General features: G+C 34.7%; 1 protein-coding gene across 1 annotated transcript in view; it reads left to right on the top strand.

The window, feature by feature from the left end:
* Nucleotides 1–13,561, top strand: part of LOC150079381 (uncharacterized) — a 195,909-nt gene that overhangs the window by 108,392 nt on the left and 73,956 nt on the right. Inside the window, exon 9 of the mRNA XM_090383046.1 lies at nt 1,232–5,464. Coding sequence (XP_090239172.1) covers nt 1,232–5,464 — 4,233 coding nt within the window. The remainder of the gene's footprint in view (nt 1–1,231; nt 5,465–13,561) is intronic.

The raw sequence follows: 13,561 nt of genomic DNA, 5'->3' as shown, positions 1-13,561 counted from the left end.
TGGTTTGGAACCTGTATTATGACTTTCTCTTGAATATAAATGTTTGCTGTTTTCCATGATCCATCACAAAATTAGTCAACATTCTGTACCAAACTTGGTTTGTCTGAGTTTGAAATCTGTGTCAGGGAAACAAAGACAAGAAGTAGGTGAAGTTACAGTATATACAGTCGATTCCGGTTATTTGGGACACATTGGGACTAGTGCATTTTGGCCCGATTAAGTGGCTGCCCCAATTATCCGAAGTTTCACGTAAAAAAGTTAAAAATACAGTGGACCCCCAGTTTACAATTGATTCACTGTACAATCAAATCACTTTACGATGGAGTCACCATAGTAAAGTACCATTCACTATACGATGTGTAGCAAGCGCCATAATAACCCACAGAATTCCAGCTGTCAGTATTATCACAAATTCAGTAAGATTGAGTTTACTATCTGTTTATGAAAGAATACATTAACAGAAAAGCCCAATAAACAGGTGACTGCTAATTGTTTTATGGTTGTGACCTCCAGAAATCTGACTGAACCACGTGGTACGGTTGGAGACAATCGTAGGGTAATCTCCAGTGCTGCAGTCTCCTTCCCCAATTAAACGGGATGTTGTCCCAATTAAGCAAAGTAAACCCTGGCTATTTTCTTGAATGGGTTCTGTTTTTTAAGATTTGCCCCAAATAAACGGCTGCCCCAATTAACCGGTGCCCCAAATAACCAGAATCCACTGTATCATACGATTTCCCAGTGATTACACTGGTTGCCATCAGAGCTGCAGAATTCACTTTATTCAAACTTCTCTTCCTGATTTATAAAATCTGAAATATAAAAATTTTACTGAAACAGTAAAATTGTAAAAATTTTTTAAAGCCTAGAAAAGTGGAAAAAGGTTGCAATGGTGACCACTTGCTAAATACCAGTTTTATAAATTCCAGATTTTAATTTAAGTTGCTAATCCAAATTTTAAATTTTTTTTCATGAATAGTTTGGTTTTTTGAGTAGTTAAACTAGCTGTGACCATTTTTATTGTTGCATTTCATTAAAAGTTTCATTTTAATTAACTTCATTTAAGTCACAGATACTCTCCGTATACAGTAATAATGTTAGAAGTTGCCAAAAGATAAGTGTTGTGTGTAAAAGTGATGACTTTTACACACAACACTTTATTTTAAGATATATATTAATTCATTGATTAATTTGTTAATTTTATATATATCATATTCTTCATTTTCTCTTCCAGATTAACAGTGGCCAACACTTGACTTTAGAAAAAGATAGAACCTTAATTGAAGAAATCCAGGATAGTGTAGAAGTTATATCACCATCACCTCAAGCATTAGAAGCGAATCCTGATACTTATAAAATAACAAATTCTGATTCTGCAAATCTAGTTCCAGTTAACCCCGATTCTCTACATACATTTTCACAGGAATCTGAAATACAGCACTTTAGTAGTTCCCCTAAGGCAAACAATAGAAATACAGACCAGGTTTTTTCAGTTGAAATTATTGCAGACAAAAACTGTAGTTTGGAAGCATCCTGTATTATAGACTGTAAAAATGTTGCTGATGACATTAAAAAAAGTCATGTTGATGCTGACACAAAGGTTAATTCTACTGATGAACTTCAATCAACTGAAATAAATATGATTAATGACAGCAATATGAAAATTCCTTGTTTAAGAATAAGACGTCTTTCCCAAAAAGAAGTATCAGGAATTGATTCAAGTACTGGGAATCAGAGTCCCCTTTTTCAAGTTTCTCTCTGTAAGATGAAGGAACAAGAAAATGCCGAGGAGCAGATAACTACCTTGCATGAAAGAATGAAGTCAAAAAAGAATAAAAGAAAATCCTCCTATATTTTCCCAAAATTCAGTAAAGTGTCACCAGAAGAGACTGTAATTTTTGATGCAGGTGATGATATAATTCCCAGCTCTCAAGATTCCCATAATTCTACAAATTCCATTGTCCCTTCAAAGCAAAGTAAAAATGAAGAACCACTATTGAAATCCACATTATCTCCATGTCAAGATAAAAACATTACCATATCTGATGAAACAGTGGATGTAACTTTGCCTATGGGCAAAATTACAGAATCTCAAGATTTAATTGACCAGATGAATAGGCCATCACCTCTTAAAGAATATTCACCTTCAGTCTTAGAAATTACTATTCCAGATAACAGTAATCTTACAAATGAGTCCATTCATTTATCCTGCAGTAATTCTTCAGTAATAGACTCTTCTGGAGAACATCAGAGAGATGTATATGACAAAGATATATCAGAACCCACTCCAGAACTGCAAAAACTAACCTCAAGTTGTAATACAACTTTTGTAGACAAGGTTTCTGTTAGTGAAGATTATAAAAATAATTGGATATTTGAACAGTCCTTAGAAATAGGATCCACATGTGATATATATGATGAATCCCCACTTGAAAGTTCTGTTTTGAAAAGTACTGATTCTGTAGAAATTATTTCATTAGAAAAAAATGAAAATAGTGCTGTATTGGTGGATTCTCATATCTGGCCAGATGAAAGTAATAAAGTTATGGAAAAGTCATTGGGCATTTCTTTGAACAGCAGCAGCATTTCCTCATTAAGTCGGAATCATAAAAATATTAAAAAATCTTTAAAAATTTCAGCAAAGGACACTGAAGATAATTGTAATAATTCTGAGATATCTAATTCAGATGATATTTCTAAGCAGCCTCTGTCCTTGTCATTCTCTCTCAGTGAAGAGCAATCACCAGGTACTGATAATTACAAAGTGAAGGATGCTGTAATTATAAATAAAAATTCACCATTGAATAAGTGCAAAGTTAAAAGTAAAAAGAAGAAAAAAAGTGCAAATAAAACAAAACATCTACATGTTTATAATTGTCTCTCAAGGCCAAGACAGACAAAAAGTTCATTTGTTGTGCCTTCTACAGAGAGCATTCATAGGGTTACTGCTAACAGTAAAGATTCAGTATTGGATTCTAGTGAAATGACTGGAGGACCAGTACCATCGTTGTTAGAAACAGTTAAGTCTGTAGTTTCTTCCACTAAGAAGGAGCAAATTACAAAGAGCAGCAAAGCAGTGTCAGAAATTGTATCATTTGCTGACTGTGTAAACAATAAAGGTCATTCTGAAAAATCAAGAAAAAATATTCCTGATAACTTTTTATTGAGAAGGACTAAGAAAAGGGGTGTAAAGAAGAGAAAGAGAGGAAGACAAATGAAGATACAAAATATACTTGAAGTAAATGCTTCAGCAAACTTAAATAAATTAACTGCAGAGTCCATAAGCAGTGAATCTTATTCAGGTGAAAACCATAATATAATAGATATTACTGAAACTCCTAGTCTCTCTCTCTCTGTTACACCTGTAAATTCTACTTCTGTTGTTACCACTGAAATTGGAAATAACTCAGAATTTGATAAAAATTTGAACAAATATATAGATTTGGATAAACATATAGATTTGGGTAATGAAAAAGAGCAGGAAGGGCTCTCCTCAGCTTCAGTAGTTGTGGAATCAGAAATTTCTAGTTTGACAACAAAGCCTCTCATATTTTACTTACCTCAATCCAGTGTCCCAGAACAACCTGAGAATGGTTTTTCTGGAACTGTTGAGGAATGTATTTCAGTTTCTACTTCCCAAAATTCAATAAAGAAAACATCAAATGATGCATATATAGATAAAGAAACTTCAAAATCTAAAGATATTTCTGTCGAACATGTTCGCTGTACTGGTGAAGCCTTAGAAAATGGTGGCAAGATAGTACCTAAGGGGGCTACAGTTTCATTTTCTAGTATTAAGTCTTCACTGTTAGGAAGAAAAGCAACAGAGAATTCTACAACAGTAGTATGCTGTGAGGATAAGGTCACCTTATCAGATGACATTGAATACCCATCAAAGGAAATAAAAAATGCTATGGAAGTATGTGAGGCATCTAAGTATTGTACACCTAATGTGAATAATGAGGAAGTAGGATATAAAGATGGAACCAAATCTTTATTCTGTGAAAAATTTGAAGATAGTTATAAAATAGCACTTGGAGAAGACACCAGCAGCCCTCTCAAAAATTGCAAAAAGTACACTCCTAATGAAGAGAAAAATTGTGTGGAAATTTCAAAACTTATTCCTTCAATTCTTCCAGATATTGTCATCACAAAACCAGTTTCATATTTTCCTTCTTTAGTTGAATATAAAGTAGATAACATCAGTGACAAAGAACACTCACCAGAAATAAAATCTTCTGAATCATTTTTAGATAATAGTCCTAAAAACTCCAATAGGCCTAAAGTGGATGAAATAGGAGAGCTGAAAAGTATTAAGCTTGGAAATCTTGTTTCTTTAGAATGTAATATTGACAAGTCTGATGCATCTAGTTCCAAAAATATTAATACTAACTTGGAAAATATAGATGTACTAGGTATAAAAAGTGCTCATAATGAGCCCAAAGTTTTACAAGAAACCCAAACTGTAGATAAAATGTGTGGTTCCCTGGAAGATAAACATATAAAAATTTCTGTGGTTGGAGCAAAAAAGAGAAAGCTTAGGACTCGTGCAACCTCCTCAGTAGCAAAACATTTACATAAGAAAACACTTGTCATAATTGGAAAAACAGAAGCAGAGTCGAAACAAAGTCACAGTGAATTAAAAATAAAAAATCAGCTTACTATATCTGTGCGCAATGATGGAGACGAAAGCAGTACATCATTAAACAATGAAGATTTGGAAAAGTTATCTACAGTTGACAAGGAAAATATAATTCAGAGTACTAACATTAAATTCGAAAATTCAGGAACCTTTAGTCAAGAATGGTCACATACCTTTGGGCACCCTCTGAATTCATCTCAGAGTGGGTCACTTAACATTAATAGCATAATAACTGACAGAGAACAATATTTCAAAGACAGCAATCAGACTAACATAAATGAATCTGAGAATTGTTGGAATTGTGATATCAAGCCAATAGAAATGTTGAATTCCATAACATCATCTGAGACTTGTAATGAGTTAGAAAAGTGTGAAATTTCAAATCAATCAAGATTGCCAAACCATCATCAAAATTCAGCAGTGGTTACAGATGAAAAGGAGAATCACAGTATGCAGACAGAAGGAACAGACCTTCATAATAAGGGTACAGATATAAAGAATTTTGCATCTGATACTAATTCCAAGAAATCATCCTTACCTTTATCTCCATTATCCAGAAGTCAGAAAATGTTGCAAGCTGCTATTAAAAATATTTGTTCACCTCAGGCCAGATTTCCACCATGGAGAATTAAGCATACTTTTTCTTCTTCCTCTTCTGCATCTGGTTTTTCATCCGATTCAAATGCAGATGATCCATGCACATCAACCTGCTATTCTGCTCCAGAATGGGTAAAGCATGTGTATTCTCCAGATGCATCTCCGAGTGCTGGAATTTTAAAAAGGAAATCAACAGATAAAACTACAGATCCTCCTTCCCCCAGTAAGGTAAGAAAAATATTTTGGATGTGAAGGAAGAATGTTTAATACAATGTGTAATGTCTAAGGTGGTTTAACATCAACTTAATTAGTATTAAAAGTAAAACACTGTGTTAATTCAAGATTAATTTATAGAAATTTGAAGCATATCCAGTAAAACTACTCAGTTCTACTGAATATGTCAGTGCCCATCACTGAACCTAAGGACTCTGATGTATTTTATGTAGTAATCTTAATAGAAAATGAACACATCTTGTCCCTGCAGGCAGAATTTGAGCAGACGTTACCTGTTATATGCTGCAATTAAATTTAAGTTGCGTAGAACAAAGACATAAATGTGTTTTGACATTTTCTCTGTCTCTTCCATTATTGGCACTGCTAATACTAACTAATACTAATATCTTAGTATTAGTAGTGGTAAGGAAACAAGCTTATACGGTATAAGCAAAAAAAAAAAAAAAAAAAAAATATTCCGTTTGTCAGGAATCTGAACAACATAATCAATAGTTGTGCATTCATATTTAGTGGGACAATGCAGTTCATTCTTTCATAGAATTCTTAGCTACTTTTCTTTTCATTCTTAGCAGCTATATTTTACTTACTGCAGGTTTCTATGAACATTGGTAATTTATAATCAGCCCAGGTATTTTTCTTCTGTGCCACTGCCACTATTTGTTATTTGGTTTTTAGGAGCATTAGTAACTAAGGCCATATTGCTCAGGATATGCGGTGGTCATTCCCTGACCTTTCCGCATCCTCCGTATTTGGTGATCACGGGCTCGAACCTCGGTCTAATCAAGAAGCGTGTGCTACACACTGCCCACCTGGCTACGGAGGCGCCACTGCCACTAGTATCATCTGTTTATCTAACATCCATTTACATCTGAACCTTGAACAACATCTCTTAGTTTGTGTAAAAAGCTTAGTGGCTTTTATGATTATGTCCCTGAATGCTTCCCATTTAGAATTTTCTGTTGGTAATGAAAAGAATTTAAATAAAAACTGCTAAGGCTGTTGTAGTCACCTTTACAAAAGAAATATCCCTTTCCTTTACTCCCGAAAGTACTTATCTTTCAGTGAATCCTATCCTACCTCATCTTTTCCTCTCCTCTAATAATTTGTTTAATTCTTCTTTAAATATATTCAAACTACTGACTTCCAAAACAGATGGAAGTTTGTTCCAATAATTGGGCACTCTGGCTGAAAACAAATTTTGCATGTCTATACTGCAACCATTCTTTTTCAATTTAAATGTGTGTCCCCTTATGTGTGTTTAAGAAATAGAGTAAAAATGCTGTTAATGAACATTAACAGCATTTTTACTCTATTTCATTCAGCCCATGCAGTTGCTTAGTTTCCAAGCCAGGTGGTAGATGACTCTCATCACTGGTGCAATACCACCACTTTGCTTATTGGAGGCTTGAAGTGGTGAAACCCATGTTTAGTCTCCAGAGCTAAGTTCCAGTCAACCTTTCCCCATCTCTTCCATCATGCAGTATGACTGATGACTTTTGAGGTTATGATGAACATCATGGTGAGATCCAATCTTCCTTACATTTCGAGGGTACAGCTCTAAAATGGTGTTCGCAGGCCAGCTGCTAGTTAGTACACCGGACCGAACCTATTGGTAACTCTTTAGGAGGCTTCTGGATCAGCTAGTGTATAATCTTGCTACCTCTACTCTGTCGGATAGTGACTGGAGGGAGTCAGAGTAGTGTGTATGTGGAGGTCGGGGGGGATTGTTGAGACCATGTTATGTCAACGATCTGGGTATATTCTTACCATGTGTACACCATATCCAAAAATTTTTTTACTTCATACAGCATGTCCCCCCCCTCACTTTTTCTTACTGTTGAATACACCATGAGTTGCAGTAGAGTAAGCTTATCTGCAAAAAGATCTAAACCTCACAAACACTTCCTAATTCATTTAACAAATATACGTGGTCTCACTTCTAATCTCAACGATATGTCCATTTCCACTTGCACTCTGCCAAACCCCATGTACTTTTTCTGACAGAATCTCAATTATCGGTTGATTCAACAACTGTTCATCTCAGATGCCCAAATTATTCGCTGTATGATTCCTTTCGCCTCAAAGGTGGTTCTTGTGCATATGTCTGTTCCAATATTCTCTTTACCAATGTCAAATTCATTTGTTGTCTCTACCGTTCTCCCAACTCCACTAATCACTTGGAGCTCTTTGACTCCCTCTCTTTGCAACTTGACTTTCTCCAGTCCAACTTTCTTAACAGTGAGGTAATTTTCCTTGATGATTTTAATGTTCACAACTCCAGCTGGTTTCCATTTTCTAGTCACACTAACTCAATTACTCTAGATGCTGAGGCTTTTGCAATTACTAATGACCTTGCACAGATTGTAGGCGCCTCCGTAGCCAGGTGGGAAGGAGCAGCAGTGCATAGCACACGCTTCTTGATTAGACCGGGGTTCGAGCCCATCACCACCAAATACGGAGGATGCGGAAAGGTCAGGGAATGACCACCGCATATCCTGGAGCAATATGGCCTTAGTTGCTAATGCTCCTAAAAACCAAATAACAAAGAAGCACAGATTGTTCATTTACCTACAAGAATACTGGACAATCCTAACCATACAGCCAACACGCTTGATCTTTTTCTCACAAACAAATCTTCTAAGTACATGTTTAAAGTGAGTGGTCCTTTAGATACCTCAGATCACAACTTGGTAATTGTCTCTTCTCCAATGGAGCCTTTATCTCATGGCTATTCCCAACCTTGTATTGTTTAGCATTACGAGAATGCAAAATGGGATCACCTACAAGATTTCTTTTCCTTGGTCGGATTACTGTTTCAAAACTTCTGAAATCACCGTTTGCTCAGATCGTGTCAGTGAAATTATTCTTGTAGGAATGGAATCCTTTATTCCACACTCCACTTTAAAATCTCATCCTTTATCTAAACCTTGGTTTTCCAATAAATGTGCTAAGGCTATTCAAGAGAAGAATGTTGCATATCGTAATTGGCTTACTTCCAATTCTTCAGTTTCATTTTCTGCCTACACCAAAGCTCATAACAATTGTAAAACAGTTATTAATTAGTCCAAACTAGATTTTGAACAGTCTAAGAATAGGAAACTTGCTTCTTGCCATAATGGTAGCCAAGCATTCTGGTCTCTTGCCAAAGCTATTGGCTGCAACTTTTGCCAATCTCTGCTCCCACCTGTCAAAACCAGATGGTTCTGTTGTCACATCAGCCAAGGATAAAGCTGACCTGCTAGCATCCCATTTTTCTTCCAACTCATGTATTAATGATCTTGGTAAAACACCTCCCACCATTCCCAACACGCTCCATTCAATGCCTCCTGTGGTCTTCTGTCAAAAGGATGTCAGAAGGATTTCAACAAATCTTGATACTAATAAAGCTCCAGGTCCTGATGGTATTTCTCCACTTGTTCTCAAAACCTGTGCTCCTGAACTTACTCCTGTTCTTTGCCCCCTTTTTTCACTTTCTTATTCCAAAGGTATTTTTCCTTCTGCTTGAAAATTTGCTCATATCCAGCCAATTCCTAAAAAGGGTGACAAATCCCTCCCATCCAATTATTGTCCCGTTGCAATTACATCTACTCTTTCTAAAGTAATGGAGAAATCAATTATCCGTGAACTCCTAAACTACCTAGAAACCTTCCGTCTGATCAACGATCGCCAGTATGGATTCAATGGAAAAGTTCAGTGAAACACAAGCAGTTGCTCTTGACATCTCAAAGGCTTTCGATCGTGTTTGGAATAAAGGTCTTCTAAACAAGTTCCATCTTATGGTTTGCCAACTGTTTTTTGTAATTGGTTATCCAGTTTTCTCTCTGATCGCTCACTGAGGGTAATGGTAGATGGCTCTCTGTCTTCTAACTTCTCCACTAATGCTGGTGTTCCCCACGGTTCAGTTCTTTCCCCCACCCTTTTCCTCTTATATATTAATGACTTTCTTCCATTGACTGGAAATCCCATCCATAGTTTTGCCAGTGATAGCACATTGCATTCCACTTTCCATTTTGAGAAACCTAGCCCTGCTCAATCAACTTCAACTTATCGAATATCCGCTACCAATTCCTTAAATGCCGATCTCCAGGTAATTCTCCAGTGGGGCAAAGACAACTTAGTTGATTTCAATCCTTCTAAAACTCAGTCTTGTCTTATATCTCACAAAAAGGATTCTTCTGCTCCTATGCTTATCTTTGGTGACACTCTGATTTCTAGGCAAAATGATATATCTCTTTTGGGGATTACCTTGACTTCTAATCTCTCTTGGCACAAGCACATTACAAATATTGCTTCTTCGGCATCTAAAAAACTTGGTTTTCTTTTTTGCTCTTAGCGTTAGTTTTCTTCCAAGTTTCTTTCTTCCAAACTTGCATACATGGCTTAATTAATATACATATTAATTAAACATAACACCTTGTAATATGATTGTAATTTAAAATACAGTAGTTACTTATTTTATATTGCTTTAAATTATCATTACAAAGTCTCTTTATAGATTTTTCAGTGTTATATAACAGTCTATATTCACGATCACTTGCACCAGCACTCTTCTTCCAACACTCTCCTTGGGGTGGCTATAACATAATTTTGCCAGTTTTGTAACTGGAATTCATTCGTGTTCATCCTCATTTTCCTCCTTCTTATTGAAAGTAACAGACTAGGCAATTTCTTCATCTGTTAAAGCTGTAGTAACACATAGATTACCATCTATGTCCACCCAATCATTAAACTTATGTTCGCCCATATCTTCAAGCTTTTCAAAATGATCAGTATCATGACTTAATTGACTATCATGAACAATTTTTGAAGCAGTTGCTAATGCAGGTTTCGGAAACTTGATTCCAGACCCTCAAATTCCCTCTTTCTGTTCAATGAATTTTTTTTTTTTTGATAGTAAAGTATAAAATACAGTAAAAAAAATAATGTTAATTATTAACAAAATACACAGAATTTATGTTTTTTATATGATTGAAGATTTCAGTGAAGGGCAAACACATTTCACCGTAATAATTTAAAATACACAGAAATCCAGCAATCGGTATTATCGCAAATGTAATAAGATCGAGTTTACTGTCCGTTTATAATAGATTGTACAAACAAAAAAGCCTAATAAACTGAAAACTGCAAATTGTTTTTATTATTTTATGATTGTGACCTCGAGAAAAGTGCTGTAGAAAAATATCAAAGAGGCATTCAAAATTGATTCTTATAAATTACCCCCAGGGGCTCACATGTGGTGAGTATGGGCTTAGCACACCCGGGGGTCCTGAGCTGGATGTCATCATTCTTCTCTTTCCTGGTGATTCTCTTCTACTTCTCTCTCTCTCTCTCTCTCAGGGTAACTCGGAAATTTAAGCCTCATGCTTCCTTGCACTATGTGGCTAGTAATAATAATAATAACTGAAGATGTAATTCTAATAAACAATGAAAGTACAGGCAGTTTCCACTTCACGAGTTTTCGCTTTACGAGTTCCCAGGTTTGCGAGGTTTTTTTCTTTTTCTTAAGTATCAACAAAATCAAAAATATGAACATTAATTGCAAAAATTGAATGTTAAACATTCATAAATACTTGCATATCAATACAATACAGTGTACCATGCTTTACGATATTAATCCATTACCGTTGTATCGTGAAAATAACGTAATGTGAACCCAGTAACGCATTGTTTTTTGGTAATTCGTTCCATGACCTAGGAATTTCAAATTTTTGCTATATAACTCCCTAAAAGGTTGTTTTTATAGTGTAAATTATATTAGTTGCCAATTCAAATCATTAAAATGCACTACATTTTCATCGTTATCATATGTTCTGTTATAAGAACCAATTTTGAACGGCTTTGTGATATTTTTCTAAAGCACATTTTATGGTCGTGACGACCATAAAACAATAAAAACAATTTGAACTTTCCGGTTTATTGGGCTTTTCTGTTACTGTAAGCAGTTATAAATGGGTAGTAAACTGTATGTTATTGCATTTGAGAAAATACTGTTAGTTGAAATTGTGTGGGTTTTTTTTTACATTATTATGGTAAAACATGTTTCCCTTTACTGAATCAATCGTATAAAAAACATAAATAAATTTTCAGAATCTTCTCTTTATTCCTTTTTTTTTTTTTAAGCTTTGTAAATTTGTTACTCTGCGCAAATCATGTTAGCTGAAATTTCTGCATTTTGTTAAAAAATACTTATGCATGCTATTGAAATTTATAAAGAAAAGAGAATCTTGGAAATAAATGCCTCCTTGAAGCATTTCTGAAGAACACAACTCCTTGTGCAACAAACCAACGAGTGCTGAGCCAATAATGAGTGATCAATGACTACATTTAGTCGAATGATGATGAAGAATAAACATTCTTTAACATTTGTAAGTCATAAATGATTTCTCTATTATTATAATTTGCTTGATTTTACAGGCTCTTTTAATTTCTTTGGATAAATCAATCATTGTTTAAACAAACTAATTAGCTAACTAATTTCATTGTTGATAACGTATCCCCTATTTTTAACATTATGTCTATGGGAAATAAATTCTCACTTTACGAGTTTTTGCTTTACAAGCAAAATTTATAAAGAAAAGAGAAGATTATCTTGGAAATAAATGCCTTCTTGAAGCATTTCTGAAGAACACGACTCCTTGTGCAACAAACCAACGAGTGCTGAGCCAATAATGAGTGATCAATGACTTCATTTAGTCGAATGATGATGATGAAGAATAAACATTCTTTAACATTTGTAAGTCATAAATAGTCGTAAATGATTTCTCTATTATTATAATTTGCTTGATTTTACAAGCTATGTTTTCATTTCTTTGTTTAAACAAACTAATTAGCTAACTAATTTCATTGTTGATAACGTATCCCCTATTTTTAACATTGTCTATGGGAAATAAATTCTCACTTTACGAGTTTTTGCTTTACAAGCACGTGCTAGGAATGAATTAACTCGTAAAGCTGGGAACTACCTGTATAGTGCATTTTATTGATTTGCATTGGTTCTTTGAAATTTGATTCTATAAAGCAGCTAATTCTAACCAGTGATCATTATAACTAGCATTTACTGTGTGTATATATATTTCTTCTTCAAGTTCTCTGCCCTAAGGCAGGTTCAGGGCCATTGCCACCATTCTTCTCAACCTTGTGATTTCCTTTTAATTCCTGCATAATTTCCTCTTCCCATCCAGTCCATCATTCCAATTCTCCTTCTCCAAACAGCTCTCTTCCCACACATCTTCCCCTCAGTCATCCTCAACATGCTTTCTCTTCTCAAACATGAAGGAGAGTGGGTGCGAGAGTACATATGAACAGGTGAAGTTTTTACAGCTCAAGCAAATAGAGAAGTTTTTGCTTTTTTATTGACTTAAATTGGCTTATTAATTTATTTTATAGTTCTTTAGTTTAAATTGAATTTAGATAGAGATTTTGTAAGTTATTACTTAGTATCAGTAAGGGTATCAAATTCATGTGTGGACAGGTTTTGCAGCTCCCACGAATGAAAAGTTTTTAATTATACTTAGTCGCTTTATTGACTTAATTGTTAGATTAAATTATTTTCTATAAGTAGCTTATAGACCTAATCAAGCTCCATGGTTTATTTTGAATTTAGATAGCGTGATTTGGAAAGTAAATAATACCTCGTGTCTGTAGATTAACGGTTCGTAACTTGCCGCCATTATTATACGATATGTGTGCTAGCGTAAGGTTTAATGGGAAAACTAGATAGTGAGTATAGTAGTATCAATTAATCAGTAAAATTTATTAATCTTATTAAATTTCATTGTCAATTGAATTGTACTTTTTTTAACTAAATAAATATAGCGACCTAGTTATTACAAACGTAACATCATAAATTAATACATATAAGTTGACAGGGGATAAGAAAGTCATATAACGTAACTCGGAGATAATATTCAATACCGAAATACATATATATAGTATATAACTGCATTGGGATATAGGTTAGGGTTATATTTTGTATTGGAATTTTATTGAACTTGAATAGAAATCATGACTCAGACCAGAGCAGAAAAGCAAAAGGTTAAAACTAGTGGAAGTGATATGGCTCAGGGTAGAACTGAGGAGGGGGCGGTTGTC

Source organism: Mastigoproctus giganteus, chromosome 10 (genome assembly GCF_048544385.1).
Source record: "Mastigoproctus giganteus isolate SK-2022 chromosome 10, ASM4854438v1, whole genome shotgun sequence".
In the NCBI taxonomy this organism is placed as follows: domain Eukaryota; kingdom Metazoa; phylum Arthropoda; class Arachnida; order Uropygi; family Thelyphonidae; genus Mastigoproctus; species Mastigoproctus giganteus.
Note: the sequence above shows the minus strand (reverse complement) of the source record. Positions and strands in the feature narration are given on the sequence as shown.